The sequence below is a fragment of the Tasmannia lanceolata genome, unplaced genomic scaffold, assembly GCF_043159265.1.
Source record: "Tasmannia lanceolata isolate RefF3 unplaced genomic scaffold, GAP_Taslan_0.1 ptg000036l, whole genome shotgun sequence".
NCBI classification, from domain to species: domain Eukaryota; kingdom Viridiplantae; phylum Streptophyta; class Magnoliopsida; order Canellales; family Winteraceae; genus Tasmannia; species Tasmannia lanceolata.
The window spans coordinates 3360495-3385669 of record NW_027518713.1 but is presented as its reverse complement, the minus strand read 5'-3'; the positions used below and the strand labels follow the sequence as shown (position 1 = coordinate 3385669).

Sequence of the window (25175 nt, the reverse complement as noted above, 5' to 3'; positions counted from 1 at the left end):
AATCTATAATCTGAACTGAAATTGTAAAATCCTTAAGCAAATTCAAATTGTTATAAAAATTTCCAGAGAATTCTAATACTCCATCGTGTATTCAATCTTTAAACTATCGAAATAAAAACTTTAGGAATCATTCATTTTCTTTGCTAATTTGCATTGCTATGATAGTTTGACTGTCAAGACTGCGTCCATAATCGTATCTTAATTGCGATCAATCCTTAATAATTTGAGCATTTAAATTATAGTATGTTGTTGGCTCCGAGGTTCACTGTCCACGAAAATCCTGAGAAATATGCCAGGCAATAACATATTATAACTTACGTGCTAAATTATGCAAGGGTGGAAAGCACGATTCCCTTCCATGAATGCAAATCAAGGCTGAAATTTGCCAACACTAGAGCCATTGGTATTCCTTAGATTTTAGGGTTCGAAACCCTTTAAAGAACTAAAAATCATTAATTTCATCAAACTGAATTAATTTAATCTGTGTCTTTGGAAATGTTGGATTGCGGTCTCCCATCATAGGAACCTTTAGGGCCCCTTAGGAACACTTAAGTCATATTGTGTTCTAGGTTTTAGGATGTCCTAGAGTTATGGAGTCCAGCCTCATCACGACCAATTGCTATTATTAGTCATTGAGTCATAGATCTAGTTACACTAGTTATCTCTTTTCCCATAGGACAAGCCTAGTTACCTAGGATGTAGGTTAACCTGCATTAGTCTAAGGGATGTTTTGCATTTAGATAGGATCATATATCATCTTAGATAGAGTCCTAAGATAATAAAATTCATTCAACTTGAATTAAGTAATCTTTTGAAAACTGTCGAAATAGTTAGCCTAGTTTAGATTTGTGTCTAGGTATATAGCTTAGTTTAGGCACCGAACTACGTCGACTCTGATCCCAGTGAGGCTTGGATACGTAGGCAGCTTGGATGCTTGATGTCATACCAATCACGAGTCGGCCCCACACACAATTGTAGACACCCCATTTTGACCGGACCATTTTCCCCAAAATCGAATAAATTATTGAAATCGAATAAAATCCCAATCCCGAAGTTGAGTCGAGATCCCGGAACCGAATCTCAAAATTTTCGAAAAATCGAACCCGGAAATCCTAAAAATGCCCATTCCCATATATTTTGGAAATCATTTGAAGGCCTGGATGATCTCTGAACCCCATTGGCATCCCCGTTCAAATTGCCCTGATCCTCTATCTCATTTTCGCAAAAATTTGAAAGAGTTACAAAATACCCCTGAGTTTTGGTATTGGCACCCCTCTATGCGAATTTCTCAAGTGTGGATGATGCTAGCTCGACCTCTCCTTGATATTTTACTGACTTCCCAATTTCCCCCAATTTCCCAAAGTCGAATAAATTTCCGGAATTAGGTAAAATTCCCGAAGCCTGAGTCCTGAAATCGAACCCCGAGTCCCCAAAATCAAACTTTCAAGTTCCTGAAACCGATTCCCGAAGTGCCCTGAAAGCTGAGCCCCGAAGTTTCTAAAATTTGAGGACCAATGGCAAAAGAACATGAAAATCCGAAATTGCCCGTTCGAAAATTAATTTTCAAAATATTCTGGAAGCCCAAGTGATCCCGAAACCCCACTGATATCCTCTGGTCAATTACCCCAGCTTTCCCCTGCATTGTTTTTCCGGAATTTGCAAAATTTGCACAATACCCTTGAGTTTTTGGTAGTGGCCCCCCCTATAACTAGAAAATATGCTAAAGAGGGCTGTCCGAGGAAAAGGGGAGGCGTATATATTTTCCCCTTTTAAAAGAGGGGAGTGAAACAATCAAGTGGGGGTGCCCATTGATAGGAAGAAAAGGCAAGTAGAGGCTAATGGTAGGAGGTTGTAAAATCACCTTGTCCTAGGGGTATTTTGATAAAATGGGTGTTGCTTCCTTTGCAAGCAATAAACATTAGCTATTTAAGCAAAAATCAAAATCGTGGAGAAGGGGGAGGCTCGATTTTTTTTCTGCAAAAGAGAGAGAGGCAAAGAGAAAAAAAAAAGAAAAAAGGAAAAAAGGGAGGACTTCCGGTCATCTTCCCCGTCAACTCCACCGGAGTTCCGTCCCCTTCTTGTAGCAGTAGTCACCCCCTTCTTCTCTCAACCATCATCCTCAGCCACTTCCATTTCGACAGCCACCACCACTGCCTCCACCATCCCTCCCCGTCGGCACCACCACCATCCTCACCACCACCGAGCCGCCACCTCCATTAAAACCCCTCCTCTTCACCACCACTGCCAGCCGAACCCATCTCCACCCTCTCTTACACCCACCTCCACTAACCACCGACATCCACCACCTCCGCCAACACCATTTCCCTACCCAAAACCCATCAAACCCACCATCACCCTTCTCCACCACAGACATCCACCACCTCCAGCCACCATCCTCAACCTCAAACCTGAAACCCAAAACCCATCTTCCACCTCCATAGCCGCCGCACCACCACCAGCCACCACCCTCAACCTCCAACCCGAAACCCAAAACCCATTTTCACCCTAACACCACCCTTCGAAAATCCCCTCCCATTCTTCACCTCCACCACCCTCAACCCCAAAACCGAAACCCCTTTGTCTATACCTCAAAAAAACCGAAACCCAAATCCACCTTCCCCGTTCCATCACCTCTGCAGATCCGAAAACCCACACCCCCACTCACCTCCACCGAACCACCACCACCACCACCACCACCCATTCGAAAACCCTCTCTTACCTTCATCTCCTCCAATCCCCACCTCCAAAATCGCAACCCACCTCCACCCCAAACCCACTTCGAAAACCCAAGTCTATAACCTTCAAACCCTCTTCCATTTCAACCATTAACACCATCAGAACCACCACCATCAGCAACCACATCTACCCTTTTCTTCATCTTCTACCTTCGTCTCCCCCACCAAACCCACTTGGATTTTCTCCCAGTAGCAGCCACCCTTAAACCCCTTTTCCATTTCATCTAAAAAGAAAAGAAGAGAGAGAGAGAGAGAGAGAGAGAGACAGAGAAACAGAGAGAGGGAGGGAACTCGAGCTTCACCGTGCCACCACCAGCCGCCGTGCCACCTCCTGCCGGCCGATCTTCCCCTTCACCACCGCTACCTCCCATTTTCAAAAAAAAAAAGAAGGGGAAAAACAGAGAAAGAGAGAAAGGGAGAGAAGAGGGGCTCGTTGTTTTTATATATAAAAAAAAAAAAAAATATAAATATATATATATATATAATAAAAAAAAAAAAGCATTTTCCGAAGGGGAGCTCGAGCTCCACTTTCTGGACACTCTCCGATCAACCCCGTTTCATCCACCGAGGCTTCATCTCCCCATCAGATTTAACTCTCTATTTCAACTGTACCATCGAAGCCGCCTCGCCATTCATTCCAACAATCCTTGAAAATTCCAGCAATCGATTCATCAACCTTGCCATCGGATCAGAAACTTCGACAATTCCCGCTTAGATCCGGCACCGTCACGATCCGGGAGATGCTCGGCCACCATTTCCGGTGCCGACACTAAAGTTCCAAGGAATCCTCTGCATTGGCAATTTCCCTCCAAACAGGTAATACTCTTCCTTTGCCTCGCTTTCGACTTTCCTTAGAGTTTGGGATTTTCTTTCATTTTGGGGCTCCTTCCGTTCCGTTTTCTCCTTCGAGTTCCTGCGTTTCGGGATTTCATTCGGTTTTCGAGATTTTCATCGATTTTCGGAGTTTCCATCGGGTTTAGGCGATGACGGACGGCAACCTCTTGAGCCAAAACCCCCATTCGATCAAAAGGGATAAAAATACATAAAAATCAAATAACAAAAATCCAAAAAACATAAAAAACACTCAAAGCGTTTTTCGAAAAGCTGGTTCGAACTACGTTGGCTTGATCCCTTTTCACAGGGTACGTAGGTAGCTTGGGTCCACCCAAGTCCAGTCAAACCTTTTAATAAACATTTTCAAATATTTTCAAACATTTCAAAAACAAAAACAAAAATGGGCAAGGATGATGATCTCCAGGTCACTCGGAGTCTCCTTTTTCATTCCATTTCCGATCTCGATCGTGGTTTTCCGGTTTTCATCGGTTTTCCGACGTTTTATCGAGTTTTGGGACAGGCGATGACGTAGCGTGGTCCCTTCACAGGGATTGTCCTCGCTGAGCCCAGCGATAGGCTATGACGATCGTGAGACTTATCCGATCTTTAGCGGATCAGGATCGCTGAGCTTGATTCATTAGAGTCGCTCCCTGAGCCTATCGTACGTTCCCTTTTATTTTCCCTGGCATTTTGGGGCCTGCGCATACCGTCTATTTTCTGATTCCTTTATTTCGTCGCATCTTTTAGCTTATCGTGTGTTTGTCTTTGATTCCTTGTGTGTTTACTTTCAGCTTGCTTATTCCTTGTGCGTTTAGTTTCACATGCTTAGCTGTAGATGTTTACTGCTTTTCTGCTTACCATATCTGATATTGCTTGCTTAGCTGTAGCTGTGCATGCGGATGTTACTGCTTTCCTAGATGTGATGAGTTAGGACTAGATGCGATGAGTTAGAATTTCGATGTTTATCTTCTTTTGCCCATCCCCGGGTCATGCATGCTTAGATAGACGTTTTCTCGGGGATACTCGTTCCCATTTTACATGATTTTAGCCCAAAACTCTTCAAAATTAATTAAAAATGGCATAAGAGACCAGGTGCTTGCACTTGGGCGAATTGGGGGCGCTTAATACCTTCCCCATTCGTCATCAGGCACGGACTTTTGTATCTCTGGTTATCCGTTGCAACAGAGCATTTCATGGGATCCAGGGCCTACTTCCCTGGATGGTGACTCTTCTTTGTTATAGGTACATCTGGGTTCCGGGCTAGTCCTGGAATCGAGAGGTATCTCACTTATATCGCCACCCATGCTGTGAGTGGCACCATTTCGAGAGTTCCTTGGTAGAGCTCTCCTTCACATTGTGGAGATCTTGGAGGATCGACGGGGGACCTCGTGTCCCTCGCCCATTCGTCCTCGGGATCGGGGTCCACAGGCTGGCGACTCTGCTGGGGAATTCTTGGAACATTGCCTAACTCTGTAAAAATGTCATTTTTACTAATTTTGAAGAAATTTGGATTAAAATCGTTTTAAATGGGAACCTTTTCCGTTAGAATCCAGGGGCACCAAGTAGGTGCGTAAATAAAACGAGGGATTCACACACTGCACAACATGCATTATCATATTCTTTATTTCTTTCATTGTTTTTTTATTGTTGGCTCCATGGGATAGATACAGTACATGCCGGAGGGTAAGTCATTACCTGGATGGGATTATTGTATCTATTACCAAGCTATGCGCCGGTGCTGCAGCCGTAAACACTAGGCGTACTTGTGTTTACAGCAGCCGATGAGCAATGAAGCATACTATGTATAACATTGGGCGTACTTTTGTTATACATATTAAGTATGGTTCATACGCATAGTACCCGATAGATTGAGTCCGGAGTCCTACTTTGCTTTATATATTATGTATATACATACTGACTTAGTGAAACCCAACTAGGAAGTGCTCGTGTTTATATATATATATATTGCATTCATATGGGGATGAACATGTGTTGCTTACACATGTGGAACCTAGAGTTAGGAGCCTTGACCCATTTATAGACTAGGGTAGTTCACCTCGTGTGGCTACAAATGCGGTCCTGGTGCACTCACTTGTCTGTCATGAGTCGAGACTTCCTTGACTCCGCTAGATTAGACTAGGGTTTGTGCCCCTGGTTAGGGTGTATATATATGTATATATATTTATTTACTAGATTAGAGTCTTCTTAGTTAGATTCTCTTTCATAATCTAATCCATTCTCCCTATCCATCCGTCTTTTGGATTATGATCAGATCATTGGTTTCACGTCATTATCTTTATAGCCATGATCTCTTCCCTGAGCTTGAACCTTTGGTCGATCTTGATCAGATCGCTCCGCATGCCAATCATGAGTCTACTTTGCCATTATCATTAATAGTGTGCGTTCTTGCTGAGAGCCCTGTTTCATCTTGACCTTGTCGTCGTATTCTTCATGCTTGGTTGCCGAGACCCTCCTTGTACAGTCGTTATGCTGCCGGATTTTCTCCAAAAAGCCTTAAGCGTAACCATTATCCTTTAGGGTTATTGATAAACCGTGTGCTTACCGTACCATATCCCCTAGTACAGCTGTTATGCTGCCAGATTTTCTCTAAATGTCCTGAGTGTGGTCATCATCTTTTTAGGCTGGTAGCTAAACCATGTACTTACCTTATCACATCTCTTTGTACAGTCGTTATGCTGCCAGATTTTACCCAGAATATATTGAGTATGACTTTATGCTCTAGTGTTAGTGATAAACCAGGAGTTTACCATGCCATGATCCTTTTGTAACGCCGTTATGCTGTCGGATTTTTATCTGAAACAACATGAGTGTGATGGTTATCCGTTTAGGTTTGATGGGCCGTCATGACCCTTCTTACAATTGTTGTACTGCTGGTTTTTACCCAGAGGGGAGATGTGTTTGTATTATCCCTTGTTTCAATTTGTGCATAACATTCTTTCTGATTATCTTAATTTAAATTAGTGTTCTTACTTCCATTTCAGGAGTCTGAGTTAAGCAATAGCCATTGCTTCGAAAAAGGTTACCATTTCACAGCCTACTTGGTCCCGACAATCTTCTACGTCGAGACTAAGTCGTAGATCTTCTTCACCTATCTCACCAGCTGTATTTCCACTTGTTTCCCCTTGTCTTAACCAAATGGCCGAGTCAAATGAGATGTTAGCTGAAATGAGGGACATGATGAGGAACCTTACAAGAGAGGTTTCTACCCTAAAGGAAGAGGTTACTCAGTTGAAAAGTGAGAGGACCGCTACCTCGAAACAACCTGTCGTCCAGAATCCTCCCAATGTGATTCCAGGCCTTGTTCAGTCTGTCATCTCTCCTGAAAATGATTTCTATGACGAGCAGTATGTAGAGGAGAACTGTCTCCCGCAATCAGTCAAGCCAGGCAAAGAGAAGGAATTGGTTGATAGAGTTGAAAAGTTGACTCAGCAAGTTGAAAGCATGCAAGTTAAGGGCCCAAAGAAGATAAATATGTCTGACTTTTCCCTTTTCCCTGGTGTCACTCTTCCTCCAAAATTCAGAATGCCGGATTTTGATAAATATGATGGGACGGGGTGCCCGTGGAGTCATCTGAGGTCGTTCATTTCAAATCTAGAAGGGTATGGGCTGTCTCCAGAGCAGATCGCTAAGGTATTTCCGATGTCTCTGACAGGAGTAGCCAAGAAGTGGTTCCTTCATCTGAAACCCGAAGAGCTCGGAACCTTAGACGAAATTGCTAACAAGTTTGTTGAGCAATTTTCAATGGAAGAAGGAATTGAAGTTACGAAGAGGGATCTGAAAGCGATCAAGCAAGGACCTCAGGAAACGTTTACCTCTTTTGTAAGAAGATGGAGGAGAAAAGCGGCTCAGATGACTAACCGCCCTTCTGAAGAAGATCAGATCAAAATTGTGGTCAAGAACCTGTCTCCGCAGTATTACCACTTCATGGCGACGCAGTATTATTCTGATTTCAATCGCTTGATCAAGACAGGAACCATAACTGAAGATGCGTTGCTGAAGGGTTCTCTGGAGAAGTCATCTTTTGATCCGAGGAATGGAAAGAAGCCAATGGTAGTTTCAAAGCCTGAAGTTAGCAATGTGGTTGCTGCGCGCCCTATGAGAAGAGTTGTAGCAGAAGCAGAGCAGCCAATGAGGAAAGCGCCAAGGCATTTTGATCCGCTACCTTACCCTTTATCTGTCGCTCTCAAGAAGTTGCTAAGAGACAAAAAGATCACTCTCTTAGAACCGAAACTTCCCCCACCTATTCTCCCCAGATATTGGCGTGAAGATCAGCATTGTGCATATCATCAAGGGACAGGGCACCTAACAGATAACTGTATGGCCTTGAGGCATAAAATTCAGGACATGATAGAAGCGAAAAAAATTGCTGTATTTATGCCAAACACTACCCGGAATCCATTACCAGCTCACGCTCCGCGCCCTCCACCTACAGTTGGAGCGGTTTTTACTGAAGAGCCTATTCTTGACCCTGCTTCCTTGATTTGTGCTATCGCTTCCGATTCACCGACTGTCTTGGCATTTGGCGAGGAAATTGAAGAAGTAGAGGAAGAGAAGCCTTATGTGCTTGGTGGAGATGAAGATGATTATGCTGAGTCTTCTACTGGTCCCTACATTCTTCTATGTGATGAAGATGAAGTCCAAGATGTTGCTCCATATGTTCTTAGCTTCGATGACGATGACTTTGATTTCTTGAACGATCAATGTGACGAAGTCCGCCATGTTACTCGAGGTGGGCGAATTTTCAAACCCGCCGAGTTAAGAGCTGAGAACCCAGCTGAAGTTGTAAGAGCCGCAGAAGCGCAGAAGCAGAGCAAGCTGAGTTGCGAAGAAGAGGATGAGAGTCTTTTACGCCAACTCAAAAAGACCCAGGCTAATATTTCAATTTGGGGTTTGCTTATGGCTTCCCCAAAGCACCGTCAAGTTGTTCTAAGAGAGTTGAATGCTGCACAGGTATCTGTGGATATTACATCTGATGAACTGGTTGGTTTAGTAGCAATGGCTAGGGTGTCCAAGACTCTTTCTTTCACTGATGAAGATCTGACATCTGAGGGTCATAATCATACGCGTCCACTAAAGATCACTGTTGTCTGTAACGGTAAGAAGGTTCCAGATGTATTAGTTGACAACGGGTCCGCACTGAACGTATGTCCGTTAGCCACTGCTGCTGTCCTGGGATTTGGGCCGAATGACTTCATCCCTTCTGAACAAGGAATTTTGGCGTATGACGGTACCAGACGCGATGTTATTGGAACGTTAGCAACCGAAATTCTGATAGGAGGAGAAATCTTTGAAGTAGAGTTCCAAGTGCTCGATATCAAAGCATCTTTCCTTCTCTTGCTTGGCCAACCTTGGCTCCATAAGGTTGGAGTCATCCCTTCCTCACTGCACCAGAAACTGAAGTTCATCAGAAACAACAGGGTGATAACAGTCAAGGGTGATCCTGATTTAGAGGTAGGCCAAATTTCGCAGGAGGGTACCTCAGAAAAGAAAGATGATGTTAGTCTGACCGGGTTCTCTGTAGAAGTCACAGCCATATCATTTGAGAAAGCAAAGAGTGAAGAGATTTTGTTCCTCACCAGCACTAATCCCCGGGTTGTAAAGATGATGCGTAAACAGGGGTACCTTCCCGGTGCAGGTCTGGGTCGCAATCATCAAGGGATAGTCGAATGGCCTGTAATGAGAAAGAATGAAGGGTTGTTCGGACTCGGATATGAACCTTCTCGTGATGAGATTAGAGAAATGAGAAATTACATGCGGAAATGGTCCGAGCTCCGACGCCGGGGTCTAGAGCTGCCGATGAAATCATTCAGTCTGATCAGAAATGGTAAATACCGCAGAGAGGGTGATGACTTTGCATTCTGTGGGTTCGCAGAGCCGTGGGTTGATGAACTGACAGGGCAGGAGCTGCCGGGGTTTGAGATATTTTTCGATATGGAGCTGCCAGATGAATACCCGAGTTTGCAGATTCATGAGATCGAACCAGAGGTTGATTGGGCTGATATCCTTGAGCCGTGTCTTCTGAATTCCCTGTTCCAGGTTGAGTTACCGATTGTAGCCATGATCAGAGGAGATGCGCTGATCCTTGATCCTGAAAGCCTTATCACCCCAGCCGAGGGACCTCTCACGAACTGGAGTTCCCAGGTCATACCCCGAGTCGTCATCCAGTACAGTCCTGTTTCTATCAAAGAGTCTGTTGTCTCTAGCTATATGTCCATTTCCGAGTCAAAAATAGAGTTTGCTTTATCTGATGTTTCTTTTGATGCAGGTACAGTCGTGATCGAGCCCGTTGATGAGGAGTCTTTCGATGCCGTTGTTCAGTCCGATGCAGAGTCCATTGCATCTTCCGTTGAGTCTATCGAGTCTGTCGATTCTGTTCATACGATAGTCCAGTTTGATGATGAGTCTGTAAAGATTTCTAAAGATTTCAATACTGAGCCCATTGAAGGCGCGTCAACAGATGTAACTTCGATTTCTTTGAATGAAATAAAAGACTCTTCTTTTTATTCGCCTGTCTCTACTTCAATTTCTGCTTCTTTATCTGATCAAATTGATAATAATAATAATCAAGACTCCCCCTCTAATGAGGATGCCGACGAAACTCCCCCTGAAATCAAACACATGATTAGGCAGGAGGAGCAGCGTCGAGCAAAACCATTCGAAGAGGAAATCGAGACCATCAATATTGGTGATGAAACCCTAATTCGGGAAATTCGAATTGGCAAAACATTAACTCCCGAAGAGCGTGCGGAATTAATTGCCCTGTTAAAGGAATTCAAAGAAGTTTTCGCTTGGTCCTATGATGACATGCCGGGATTAAGTGAAGACATTGTTCAACATAGACTTCCCCTAATCCCGGGTGCCAGACCGAAAAAGCAAAAACTCCAAAAAATGAAACCAGAGTGGGACTTGCTAGTCAGAGATGAAGTTCAGAAACAATTGGATGTTGGCTTCATACAAGTTGTTGAATACCCTGAATGGCTAGCCAACATAGTACCGGTGCCCAAGAAGGACGGAAAAGTCAGAATGTGTGTGGATTTCAGAGATCTGAACAAAGCAAGTCCGAAAGATGATTTTCCTTTGCCACACATAGACATCTTGGTGGACAACACAGCGGGCCATGCTCTCCTTTCATTTATGGATGGATTCTCGGGATACAACCAGATCAAGATGGCTCCTGAGGACATGATCAAGACGGCCTTCATCACTCAATGGGGGACATATTGTTACAGAGTTATGCCATTTGGACTCAAAAATGCTGGAGCAACATATCAGAGGGCTGCTACCACTCTACTGCATGACATGATCCACAAAGAGGTCGAAGTATATGTTGATGACATGATCGTTAAAGCGAAGACCAGGGAAGAGCATGCAGGGGCATTGAGAAAGTTCTTCCAGCGAATCCAAAAGTTCAAGCTCCGTCTCAACCCGAATAAGTGTGTATTTGGGGTTACGTCGGGAAAACTGCTGGGATTCTTGGTCAGCCAGAGAGGGATTGAAGTAGATCCACAGAAAATCAAAGCTATCCAAGAAATGGCTCCGCCAAAGACTGAGAAGCAGATCCGTGGGTTTTTAGGAAAGGTCCAGTACTTGAGAAGGTTCATTGCACAGTTGACAACGACTTGTGAACCGATTTTCAAGCTCTTAAAGAAGAATGCTCCAAAGAAATGGAACGAAGAATGTCAAGAAGCTTTCGAGAAAATCAAGCAGTGTTTGGCTTTACCACCAGTTTTGTCACCAATCATACCAGGACAACCGATGTTGCTGTACTTGTCTGTTACTGACACAGCGATGGGGTGTATGTTAGCGCAGCAAGACCCAGAGTCGAAGCGAGAAAGAGCCATTTACTACGTCAGCAAGAAAATGTTGGAGTACGAGCAAAAGTACACCATTCTTGAGAAGACTTGTCTAGCACTGGTTTGGGCTACTCAGAAGCTGAGGCATTATTTGTTGTCGAGTAGGGTTCTTCTACTCTCACGGATGGACCCATTGAAATACTTGTTCGAGAAGCCAGCCCTCACCGGAAGAACTGCTAGGTGGTTGTTGTTATTGTCTGAGTTCGATATCACTTATGTCACGCAGAAGTCAATTAAGGGGCGTGTGATAGCTGAACAGTTAGCCGATTCACCAGCAGAAAATAATGAATTTTTGAAAGCAGAGTTTCCAGATGAGGAGATAATGACTGTGGAAGATGAAGTTCCAGACACAAAGTGGTTGATGTACTTTGATGGAGCAGTCAACAATCGAGGCCAAGGAGTAGGGGCGGTGTTGGTGTCACCAAGAAAAGAGTATATCCCTATATCCATCAAACTTCAGTTCAAGTGCACAAACAATATGGCAGAATACGAGGCGTGTATCTCAGGTTTGGAAGCAGCCATAGCCTTGCGCATTCAGGACCTAGATGTATTCGGGGACTCAATTTTGATTATCTGTCAAACTAACGGAAACTGGAAAACAAGAGACGATAAGTTGATCCCGTATAATACGTACCTAGAGTCTCTGGTCAGAAAATTCGGAAATATCACATTCACTCATTTGTCCAGAACAAAGAATCATTTTGCGGATGCATTAGCTACTCTGGCTTCAATGCTTGATATTTCTGCAACAATGGAGGTTCAACCATTAGAAGTGCGACTTCAATGGGCCCCGTCACATGTTAACGCTATTGAAATAGCAGCGAGGTGTTCAGATGGCAAGCCTTGGTACACGGATATCAAAAACTTCATCTCAGGCAAAGGACATCCGCCGGAAGCTTCAGGAAAAGAGCGAAGGTCTCTTCAGAAAATGGCCTCTAACTTTGTCATCTGTGGTGAAGAGTTGTACAGAAGGTCGTTCGATGGAATCCAACTTTTGTGTATAGATGAGGATCAAGCAGCTGAGCTCATAGAGCAGACACACGAAGGAGTCTGCGGACCGCATATGAACGGAAAGATGCTGTCAAGGAAGATTCTCAGACTTGGTTATTACTGGCCGACAATGGAAGCAGATTGCTACGCCTATGTGAAGAAATGTCACAAATGTCAGGTCTACGCCAATCTCATCCATGTGCCGCCTTCTCAGTTGCATTCTCTTACTTCACCGTGGCCGTTCTCAGTATGGGGAATAGATATCATCGGGAAGATAAGTCTGAAGTCTTCTAGCGGCCATGAGTATATCCTGGTCGCCATTGATTACTTCACAAAGTGGATAGAAGCTGCTTCGTATGCATCATTGACCTCGGCTTCTGTTGCGAAGTTCATCAGAACGAATATCATTTGCAGATATGGAGTACCACATGAACTAATTTCAGACAATGGGTCCCATTTCAAGAAGGAGGTAGCGCGCCTGTGTGAGGAGTTTAAGATCAAGCATCATAAGTCTTCGCCATATAGACCCCAAACAAACGGAGCTGTTGAAGCTGCTAATAAAAACATCAAAGTGATAATCAGCAAGATGACTGAGACTTACAAAGATTGGTCGAACAAGCTCCCGTATGCTTTGTGGGCCTATAGAACGTCAATCAGATCCTCTACAGGTGCAACTCCCTATTCTCTGGTGTACGGAATGGAAGCTGTCTTGCCTATTGAACTGCGAATTCCCTCCCTGAGAGTGATGATGGAAGCGGGGTTGCCAGAATCTGTTTGGGCTCAAGCTAGACATCAAGAGTTACAAATGATTGACGAAAGAGGCTGAAAGCATTGTACCATGTTCAGGGGTATCAGCGCCGTGTCGAGAGAGCCTTCAACAAGAAAGTTCGAGTTCGAGACCTCAAGAAAGGAGATCTTGTTCTGAAATCCTTCCGGGCACCGGTATATGATCCCAGGGGTAAATTCAAGCCAAAATGGTCAGGTCCATACATTGTTGACGAAGTCCTGCCTGGAAAAGCCGTCAGACTCCTTGATGAAAATGGAGAAAAACTAACAGAGCCAACAAACCTTGACCAACTCAAGAAATACTATGCTTAAGGCACCAGAAGGCCTTCCTTGGCCGACTAGAGCTTCAAACTAAAAATCCTTACTTAACATATCAAAAGAATCCTTTGCAAAACCCTTTTGAGCTTACACAAAATCAAAACATTCAATTTTCATAACCCATAAACTAGGGGCATTTGTGCCTTGAACTACGCGCGACCTGATCCTCATCCTTTGGGGGTACGTAGGCAGTCCGGCTAGTCCGGATTCGTTCGAAACCTTGGAAAACTTACCAAAACTCCGGTCCTTCAAACCCTAATCTACCTAAAAAGTCCTTTTGGTGCAATAGGCAAAGGTTTGTGGCTAAAAAATAATAATAAAAAATAAAAAAAATGGAGTCTGAAGGCCCGTTAGATTGAAAACCCGCAAGGGCGATCTAAGCAAAAGTTAGGGTCATTCACCTGCTAAGTTGAAAACCCGAAAGGGCGGCTTAGGCAAAAATCAAGGTGTGAGCCTGCTGGATTGAAAACTCGCAAGAGCAATTCAGGCAAAAATTAAGGCAAGCGGTCCGCCAGATTGAAAACTTGAAAATGGCAATCTGGTCAGTGGCAGTGACTTCTCAAGGAGCTGAACAACTGGAGGTAGACAAGACTGGTAACCCGATAATGGCATCATCAAAGTCTGAATAGTGCCAGCATGGCTTACTTTGATATTTTTCTAAATTAGGGGCATTTAAGACTAAGCAATCAAAGGGGTTTAATGCCCATGACGGTAATACCGAACAGGGAATGAATCACTTTTAAACATGGTATTCAAGTCACTCTAAGAGTGGTTAACCTTCACCATTTAAAATATTTGTCAGGTCAAGAAGCAAGTTGAGTCTTTCTTGAAATCCAAGTCTTGTGCTTGTCAATGTCTTTTACTTGTCACTTGTCGATGTCTGTCGCGTGTCAAGTCAAAATCTCCCCGGTCTTGTATGGTCTGTACCTTTCCCAGAGCTGGGGTGGCAGGCACCAAAGCAAGAAGTTGCTTCTCCGGAAGACAGATTAAATCAGAGCAAGGTTCAGAAGAATAGCAAGCTATCAGGCCTATTGAGATTTTGTCAGCTGGCCGATTTGAAAGAGACCTTTCAGGCAGAATTGATCTTATGGTTTTCATGTTTCCTCTACACACAGAGTTTTCTAAATCCAATATTCATGAAATGAAATATTTGTTTCCATGCATTTGTATTGCTTTATTAAGACTCTAGTAATGGAAGTATGAAATGCACTAGGGGCATCTTTTATGACTTGGCAAATCACGCCAAGTCATAAAAGCTGTCAAATTCACAAGGATAATCAGAATAAACCAATGTCTCCAGCAAGTTGAGATGAGAGAAGCTCGAGCACATCTCGAGTCAAACCTCCAAATTCCCCGGCTAAGCCTACTCTATAGTCAGCTCATCAGCAAGGCTAGTCCCCAATGGAGTCTAGCATCTACCTCCCAGAGAGTTCGCTGTCAACTGCTCAAAGCATTCAATCCCCAGCAAAATCCAATTCTTTAAAAAAGGGTCAATATCCAAAATCCCAGCAAATCATGTGAGTCCGGTCCTCAGCAAGGAATTCGCACTCCCGTTTTCTCGGCAAGAGACAAAGCAATTCTTAAAATGATCAATCTGAATCAAGTATAAAAAAAAAAAAAAAAAAAGAGTTCCCGCTTCTTTGGAGAGACAAAGTAATCTCCAAAGAAATCAATCCAAATCCATCTATCCAAATCAATCAATTCAAATCAATCACTCAATCAAAGGCAGGAGAGTATCAATCTTTTCATAAGAGTTTTACTCGTCCAAATTTCCGTTGCTTGTTACTGCGTGAGGGTTCCGCATAACAACGCTTTCCCTTTTGTTACTGTGTGAGGGTTCCACATAACAAATTTCCGTCGCTTGTTACTGCGTGAGGGTCCGCATAACAACGCTTTCCCCTTTGATTAGTGCGTGAGGGTTCCGCCTAATTAAAATTCCACCTTTTGTTACTGTGTGAGGGTTCCATATAACAAATTTCCGTCGTTTGTTACTGCGTGAGGGTCCGCATAACAACGCTTTCCCCTTTGATTAGTGCGTGAGGGTTCCGCCTAATTAAAATTCCACCTTTTGTTACTGTGTGAGGGTTCCACATAACAAATTTTCGTCGCTTGTTACTGCGTGAGGGTCCGCATAACAACGCTTTCCCTTTTGTTACTGTGTGAGGGTTCCACATAACAAATTTCCGTCGCTTGTTACTGCGTGAGGGTCCGCATAACAACGCTTTCCCCTTTGATTAGTGCGTGAGGGTTCCGCCTAATTAAAATTCCACCTTTTGTTACTGTGTGAGGGTTCCACATAACAAATTTCCGTCGCTTGTTACTGCGTGAGGGTCCGCATAACAACGCTTTCCCCTTTGATTAGTGCGTGAGGGTTCCGCCTAATTAAAATTCCACCTTTTGTTACTGTGTGAGGGTTCCACATAATAATTTTCATTGCTTGTTACTGCGTGAGGGTTCCGCATAACAAAGCTTCCCTGTGGTTAGCGTGTGAAGGTTCCACCTAACCGAATCTCCCGTTAGCGCGCGAAGGTCCCGCCTAACTAAAAATTCTATTTTCAAGGCGTGAAGGTTCCGCCTGATTATCCCAACCTCATTTCCAGTGCGTGTGGGTTCCGCCTGATTGTTCAAAGTCCAAATTGCCATTCAATAAAAAAATCCAATCCCTTTTGTATCTTTTCATTTGAAATTTTGGGCCGATCAAAATGTGTTGTCTCTTCAGCTTTGGCATTCGTGCGACAAGCGCCCTCTGCCAAAGAGGGGCATCTGTAGACACCCCATTTTGACCGGACCATTTTCCCCAAAATCGAATAAATTATTGAAATCGAATAAAATCCCAATCCCGAAGTTGAGTCGAGATCTCGGAACCGAATCTCAAAATTTTCGAAAAATCGAACCCGGAAATCCTAAAAATGCCCATTCCCATATATTTTGGAAATCGTTTGAAGGCCTGGATGATCTCTGAACCCCATTGGCATCCCCGTTCAAATTGCCCTGATCCTCTATCTCATTTTCGCAAAAATTTGAAAGAGTTACAAAATACCCCTGAGTTTTGGTATTGGCACCCCTCTATGCGAATTTCTCAAGTGTGGATGATGCTAGCTCGACCTCTCCTTGATATTTTACTGACTTCCCAATTTCCCCCAATTTCCCAAAGTCGAATAAATTTTCGGAATTAGGTAAAATTCCCGAAGCCTGAGTCCTGAAATCGAACCCCGAGTCCCCAAAATCAAACTTTCAAGTTCCTGAAACCGATTCCCGAAGTGCCCTGAAAGCTGAGCCCCGAAGTTTCTAAAATTTGAGGACCAATGGCAAAAGAACATGAAAATCCGAAATTGCTCATTCGAAAATTAATTTTCAAAATATTCTGGAAGCCCAAGTGATCCCGAAATCCCACTGATATCCTCTGGTCAATTACCCCAGCTTTCCCCTGCATTGTTTTTCCGGAATTTGCAAAATTTGCACAATACCCTTGAGTTTTTTGTAGTGGCCCCCCCTATAACTAGAAAATATGCTAAAGAGGGCTGTCCGAAGAAAAGGGGAGGCGTATATATTTTCCCCTTTTAAAAGAGGGGAGTGAAACAATCAAGTGGGGGTGCCCATTGATATGAAGAAAAGGCAAGTAGGGCTAATGGTAGGAGGTTGTAAAATCACCTTGTCCTAGGGGTATTTTGATAAAATGGGTGTTGCTTCCTTTGCAAACAATAAACATTAGCTATTTAAGCAAAAATCAAAATCGTGGAGAAGGGGGAGGCTCGATTTTTTTCTGCAAAAGAGAGAGAGAGGCAAAGAGAAAAAAAAAAGAAAAAAGGAAAAAAGGGAGGACTTCCGGTCATCTTCCCCGTCAACTCCACCGGAGTTCCGTCCCCTTCTTGTAGCAGTAGTCACCCCCTTCTTCTCTCAACCATCATCCTCAGCCACTTCCATTTCGACAGCCACCACCACTGCCTCCACCATCCCTCCCCGTCGGCACCACCACCATCCTCACCACCACCGAGCCGCCACCTCCATTAAAACCCCTCCTCTTCACCACCACTGCCAGCCGAACCCATCTCCACCCTCTCTTACACCCACCTCCACTAACCACCAACATCCACCACCTCCGCCAACACCATTTCCCTACCCAAAACCCATCAAACCCACCATCACCCTTCTCCACCACAGACATCCACCACCTCCAGCCACCATCCTCAACCTCAAACCCGAAACCCAAAACCCATCTTCCACCTCCATAGCCGCCGCACCACCACCAGCCACCACCCTCAACCTCCAACCCGAAACCCAAAACCCATTTTCACCCTAACACCACCCTTCGAAAATCCCCTCCCATTCTTCACCTCCACCACCCTCAACCCCAAAACCGAAAACCCTTTGTCTATACCTCAAAAAAACCGAAACCCAAATCCACCTTCCCCGTTCCATCACCTCTGCAGATCCGAAAACCCACACCCCCACTCACCTCCACCGAACCACCACCACCACCACCCATTCGAAAACCCTCTCTTACCTTCATCTCCTCCAATCCCCACCTCCAAAATCGCAACCCACCTCCACCCCAAACCCACTTCGAAAACCCAAGTCTATAACCTTCAAACCCTCTTCCATTTCAACCATTAACACCATCAGAACCACCACCATCAGCAACCACATCTACCCTTTTCTTCATCTTCTACCTTCGTCTCCCCCACCAAACCCACTTGGATTTTCTCCCAGTAGCAGCCACCCTTAAACCCCTTTTCCATTTCATCTAAAAAGAAAAGAAGAGAGAGAGAGAGAGAGAGAGAGAGACAGAAAAACAGAGAGAGGGAGGGAACTCGAGCTTCACCGCGCCACCACCAGCCGCCGTGCCACCTCCTGCCGGCCGATCTTCCCCTTCACCACCGCTACCTCCCATTTTCAAAAAAAAAAGAAGGGGAAAAACAGAGAAAGAGAGAAAGGGAGAGAAGAGGGGCTCGTTGTTTTTATATATAAAAATATATATATATATATATATATATAATAATAAAAAAAAAGCATTTTCCGAAGGGGAGCTCGAGCTCCACTTTCTGGACACTCTCCGATCAACCCCGTTTCATCCACCGAGGCTTCATCTCCCCATCAGATTTAACTCTCTATTTCAACTGTACCATCGAAGCCGCCTCGCCATTCATTCCAACAATCCTTGAAAATTCCAGCAATCGATTCATCAACCTTGCCATCGGATCAGAAACTTCGACAATTCTCGCTTAGATCCGGCACCGTCACGATCCGGGAGATGCTCGGCCACCATTTCCGGTGCCGACACTAAAGTTCCAAGGAATCCTCTGCATTGGCAATTTCCCTCCAAACAGGTAATACTCTTCCTTTGCCTCGCTTTCGACTTTCCTTAGAGTTTGGGATTTTCTTTCATTTTGGGGCTCCTTCCGTTCCGTTTTCTCCTTCGAGTTCCTGCGTTTCGGGATTTCATTCGGTTTTCGAGATTTTCATCGATTTTCGGAGTTTCCATCGGGTTTAGGCGATGACGGACGGCAACCTCTTGAGCCAAAACCCCCATTCGATCAAAAGGGATAAAAATACATAAAAATCAAATAACAAAAATCCAAAAAACATAAAAAACACTCAAAGCGTTTTTCGAAAAGCTGGTTCGAACTACGTTGGCTTGATCCCTTTTCACAGGGTACGTAGGTAGCTTGGGTCCACCCAAGTCCAGTCAAACCTTTTAATAAACATTTTCAAATATTTTCAAACATTTCAAAAAAAAAAACAAAAATGGGCAAGGATGATGATCTCCAGGTCACTCGGAGTCTCCTTTTTCATTCCATTTCCGATCTCGATCGTGGTTTTCCGGTTTTCATCGGTTTTCCGACGTTTTATCGAGTTTTGGGACAGGCGATGACGTAGCGTGGTCCCTTCACAGGGATTGTCCTCGCTGAGCCCAGCGATAGGCTATGACGATCGTGAGACTTATCCGATCTTTAGCGGATCAGGATCGCTGAGCTTGATTCATTAGAGTCGCTCCCTGAGCCTATCGTACGTTCCCTTTTATTTTCCCTGGCATTTTGGGGCCTGCGCATACCGTCTATTTTCTGATTCCTTTATTTCGTCGCATCTTTTAGCTTATCGTGTGTTTGTCTTTGATTCCTTGTGTGTTTACTTTCAGCTTGCTTATTCCTTGTGCGTTTAGTTTCACATGCTTAGCTGTAGATGTTTACTGCTTTTCTGCTTACCATATCTGATATTGCTTGCTTAGCTGTAGCTGTGCATGCGGATGTTACTGCTTTCCTAGATGTGATGAGTTAGGACTAGATGCGATGAGTTAGAATTTCGATGTTTATCTTCTTTTGCCCATCCCCGGGTCATGCATGCTTAGATAGACGTTTTCTCGGGGATACTCGTTCCCATTTTACATGATTTTAGCCCAAAACTCTTCAAAATTAATTAAAAAGGGCATAAGAGACCAGGTGCTTGCACTTGGGCGAATTGGGGGCGCTTAATACCTTCCCCATTCGTCATCAGGCACGGACTTTTGTATCTCTGGTTATCCGTTGCAACATAGCATTTCATGGGATCCAGGGCCTACTTCCCTGGATGGCGACTCTTCTTTGTTATAGGTACATCTGGGTTCCGGGCTAGTCCTGGAATCGAGAGGTATCTCACTTATATCGCCACCCATGCTGTGAGTGGCACCATTTCGAGAGTTCCTTGGTAGAGCTCTCCTTCACATTGTGGAGATCTTGGAGGATCGACGGGGGACCTCGTGTCCCTCGCCCATTCATCCTCGGGATCGGGGTCCACAACAATCAGTAGGTTTTTTAGGGTAGTTTTTTTTATTTCATCATTTAAAACCTTAAATTAAAATTGATTAAATCACTTAGGACTTTTTCCCATAGATTGAATCCAAACAAATTAAGAATATCAAGATACACATTAGGAAATGTATTGAAATTAGATCTTAGGATGCATGTGATATAGTTCACACATTAATATAGAGTTAAATGAGCCATTTAAAAGAAATTCAAAAGAGTTAACTTTTGAAATTGAAAACCAGATTATCGAGCAAGAATGATGCATGCGGTGGTAACTCCCCATACCTTCCATTCTCGTAATCAGGTAACGAATCTAGATTTCTGGTCAATTATGAGTCCTAGATCTCTCATCTAGGTGGCGACTCTGTCAGTTTCTTTTGCGTGAAATTCGGATTGCTTTAGTGATCCCAAGTTCATGAAAAAGATGAATAAAATCAATAATAAAAAATGGCACACGCCATTCGCGTGGGTAAGAGAGACTAAGAGAGGCGGGTCACGTGCCGCGCCCCTTACGCGGGATCGGGTCCCACAGCCACAAATTCCTTCATGCATTTCTTACAAGACGTACGAGGCATCGGTGGACCAGAGGCATTTCAGATAAGAGAGGGTGTATGCAATTTTATACAAGTTTCCTCCATCGAGGGAGAATCTGACAGATCTCTGAATCACCTACCGTGCTTCTTTCTTTCCTTCGGGGAGTTTCCCGTTATGCATGTAATCAATGATCTCGTCCATCCAGCACGGCTCATGATCGATTTGCATCACTTCAATGACTTTGTTCTCAATACTAGATTTTCTAAGAAATTTCATATATATATTTCCTAAGGCAGTGTATCTAGAGGCGGCTAGCCTAGAGAGTGCATCTGCCTTTCCGTTCTCCGTCCTTGGGACTCGGGTGATCTTGAAGCTTTTGAACTTGTCAGAGAGTTGGCGAACCTTCGCTAGGTATTTGCACATGCGCTCGTCGCGTGCTTCGTAAGTCCCTTGTGTCTGGTTGACAACCAGTTGAGAATCACTATAAGCTCTCAGTCTTTGGGCACAAGTTTGGATTGCCAAGTTCATTCCGGCTATGAGGGCTACGTAATCTGCTTCATTATTAGATGCGTGAAAGCCAAACCTTACTTCGTAGTCCATGACGAAGTTCTCAAGTCCTGTGAGAATTAGGCCCGCTCTACTTCCTAAAGAGTTTGAGGATCCGTCTACATATAATTCCCAGAGTGGTTCTTCTTCCAGTGGATCAAGCTTCTCGATTTCTTTCAATTCCTTCTCATTCAGGTGTGCTTGTGCATTTTCTCTAGGTGCATTCGTGGCATCTGCACCTGGGAGTTGAATTGTTCTTTCATGAACTTGTCCCCCGGGTGTCCCTTCAACTTTTTCATCTGGGGGTTGATTTGCTCCCTCTTCGGCTTGTCTTCCAGGTGCAGTTTTGCCATCTCCACCCGGAGCTTGGATCATTTCTTCATGACTCTACCCCCCATGGTGTATTTCCGACTTCCTCACCCGGAGGTTGATTTGCTTCCGCTTCGGAAGTAGGCACTGTGCATTCAATAATGAAATCCGTCAGTACTTGGGCTTTTATTGCTGGCCTTAGCAGGTATCGAATATTGAACTCGCTGAGTTCTACTGCTCATCTCACAAGTCGTCCGAGGTGTCTAGTTTATGTAAGATTTGTCTAAGCGGTTGATCAGTCATGACTTTAATTGTGTGTGCTTGAAAATATGGCCTCAATTTTCTGGACGCCTTGATGAGAGCATATTCCAACTTTTCAACCCTTTGATATCTGGTTTCAGCCTCATGTAGAACCTTGCTGACGTAATATATGGGTTTTTGTTGGTTATGTTCTTCTCGAATCAACACAGCCGCCAACGCTACTTGACTCACCGACAGGTACAACACTAATTCCTCCCCGGGCTTAGGTTTGGTCAGCACCGGCGGGGAAGCCAAGTAGTGCTTTAGTTCTTCAAACGCTTTCTGACATTCCTGTGTCCAAGTGGCCGTCTTGATTCCCTTGATCGCGTTAAAAAAGGGGATGCATCTTTCTACTGATTTCGAGATGAAACGTCCTAGTGCGGCTACCATTCCATTAAGCCTCTGTATTTCCCTTATGGTGGTTGGTGGATTCAAATCCACCACTGCCCGGATCTTTTCTGAGTTGTCCTCTATCCTCCTTTGGCTAACCATAAATCCCAAGAATTTTCCCGCCGCGACGTCGAAAATGCACTTGGTAGGATTGAGTTTCATGCTATGATTTCTCAAGACCTGAAATGTTTCCTCCAAGTCAGATATATGATCCGAGGATTCTTTGCTCTTCACTAACATATCATCCACGTAGACTTCCATGTTGCGCCCAATCTGTTCCCTGAAAAGCTTGTTGACGAGTCTCTGGTATGTTGCCCCAGCATTCTCTAGACCAAAGGGAATTACACAGTAGCAATACACTCCCTGGTCCGTTATAAATGAGGTCTTAGGGATGTCTGCCTTGTACATACGAATTTGATTATATTCGGAAAAGGCATCCATAAAGCTTAATAGTTCATGACTTGAGGTGGCGTCTATTAGTTGGTCAATCTTAGGTAATGGATAACTGTCCTTCGAGCAGGCTTAATTCAGATCAGTGAAGTCTATGCAGATCCTGCACTTCCCGTTGGCTTTTTTTTACCATCACGACATTTGCTAGCCAATCAGGGTACTTAATTTCTCGGATGAAATCAGCCTTTAACAACTTTTCGACCTCTTCTCTGATCGCGCACTGTCTCTCCGGGGCGAAATGTCTTCTCTTATGTTTTATTGGTTTGTATGTGGGATCCACGTTGAGTTTGTGAACGCTGACCTCAAGGTCTATCCCGGGCATATCAGCGGGTGTCCATGCAAATACATCCACATTCTTTCTCAAAAATTGAATGAGCTCTTCACGAATATTATCACCTAGAGATGAATCGATTCTGACCAGCTTCTCTTCGTTATCTTCATACAACGGGATGGAGATGGGGTCTTCAGCTGGTTGGTTGATCGTGACCTGAGTCTCATCCCTTAAGTCGAGCAGCTCGATAGGTAAGGTTTCAAACGCGTTCTTCCCTTTGAGTGCTGTAGCATAGCACTCTCTTGATTGCGGTTGATCTCCTTTAACTTCCCCCACACCGCTTGGCATTATGAACTTCATTTTCTGATGAGAAGCTTATGCGATGGCACAATGGAGGTTTTGTCCCGGTCTTCCCAAGATAGCGTTATAGGCCGAGGAGGCCCTCACTACCAGGAAATTGATCATCGCAAAGGCCTGATGAGGAGGTTCTCCCACAAGGACAGGCAGTTCGATCTATCCTTCGACCTTGACTACTTTTCCCAAAAATCCAACCAGATCCGAGTTCGCCGGCTTCAAGCAGTCATCCCCTATCATCATCTCTTTAAATGTGTGATAATAGAGGATGTCTACAGAGCTTCCATTGTCCACGATGATCTTTTTCAACTCCCAATTGGCAACAAGCATGGTTATCACCAAAGCGTCGTCGTGGGGAAGTATCAAGTTTTCCATATCTGCATCTGAGAATGGGATTTCGTTTTTCACTTTCAGCTTCTTGTTGCAGGTATGGATGGCGTTGACTTGTCGGGCATAGGCTTTGCGAGCAGCGGATGAGGTCCCTTCGGCCGCCGGCCCACCCATGATCGTATTTATGACTCCAGTAGGTTGGGATTGTTGCATTTCTGAGCGTGGGCTTAAAGGGGCAGGAGATTCGTGACATGTTGGGGATGGCTGAGGTCGTCGAGGACTCCTCCTGCTCTGGCGACTCCTTTCCCGGTGTTCTCTTCTGTCACTATCATCCTTGACATATTTCTTGAGGTATTCCCTTTGGATCAGCAGTTCGATTTCGTCTTTAAGATGTTTGCACTCATCGGTGTCATGCCCATGGTCCTTATGGAATCGACAGTACTTGGACTTATCCCTCTTGTTTCCTTTGGAAAGCATTTTGGTTGGTCATTTAACGAGATCTTCTTCTTTGATCGTGGCCAATATGTGAGTCTTGGACATATTGAGAGGTGTGTAGTTCTCTTCTCTCCTCTGAGGGCTTCTTTCCCTTCTTGGAGGTTTATCATGCCTACATTGCTTCGTAGGGTTCTTTTCTTCTTCCGAAGTTCTCCTCTGGCCTGAATCTAGGGCAGCTAGTCTCTCCTCCACGGATATGTACTCTTCAGCTCCGACCATGAGATCTGCCAAGGAGTGGGGATTTCGGCGGGCAACTGATCACCGGAATTCATTGGACTTGGTAGCTGGAAGAAGAGCATTCATAGCAGCAGAAGGACCTAAGTTTAGAACTTGAAGAGCCTCTTTGTTGAATCGGCTCACAAACGCTTTCAAGGATTCATCGTCCTCTTGTCTTAAAGCCATTAGGGATGCCGCTGTTTTCCGTGGCCGTTGACTACTCATGAAATGTTGGGCCAGATCATCCCCAAACTCTTCAAAATTGTCGATGGAGTTCGGTTTGAGGCGTGAGTACCAATCTCTTGCAACTGCAGATAGAGTGGTTGGGAAGGCCCTGCACAGGAATCCATCAAAGGCACCATGAAGGAGCATCATAGTTCTGAATGTCTCTAAATGATCCACGGGATCCGTGGTTCCATCGTACTGTGGGATTGGTGGCATTTTGAACCCTCTGGGTGTTGGTGCATGTAACACTCGGTAGACACCCCATTTTGACGGAACCCTAAAAAAAAGATTTCAAAGCTGAATAAAGTCCCAAAACCAAATCCAAATGTTAGAGGAGCCCCAAGGTTTTATCAATTTACCTTGCCCTTTAGTGATTCCCGATCTCTTGAAAATTGTCATTGTCGTAAGGGTATTGCCTGTAAATCTTAGCTCGGAA

The 25175-nt window shown here is 44.4% G+C and overlaps 2 protein-coding genes across 2 annotated transcripts; both read right to left on the bottom strand.

The window, feature by feature from the left end:
• Window positions 1-23632: 23632 nt before the first annotated feature.
• Window positions 23633-24280, bottom strand: LOC143859692 (uncharacterized). Its single transcript, XM_077370343.1, has one exon. The coding sequence runs from the start codon at window positions 24278-24280 to the stop codon at window positions 23633-23635; it is 648 nt and encodes a 215-aa protein (XP_077226458.1).
• Window positions 24281-24556: 276 nt separating this feature from the next.
• On the bottom strand, window positions 24557-24955 carry LOC143859691 (uncharacterized). Its single transcript, XM_077370342.1, has one exon. The coding sequence runs from the start codon at window positions 24953-24955 to the stop codon at window positions 24557-24559; it is 399 nt and encodes a 132-aa protein (XP_077226457.1).
• Between the last annotated feature and the right edge of the window lie 220 nt (window positions 24956-25175).

Bases quoted from the DNA above. Each gene is read 5' to 3' on its own strand.
- LOC143859692 (XM_077370343.1), bottom strand. From the start codon at position 24,280: ATGCTTTCCAAAGGAAACAAGAGGGATAAGTCCAAGTACTGTCGATTC.
- LOC143859691 (XM_077370342.1), bottom strand. From the start codon at position 24,955: ATGCCACCAATCCCACAGTACGATGGAACCACGGATCCCGTGGATCAT.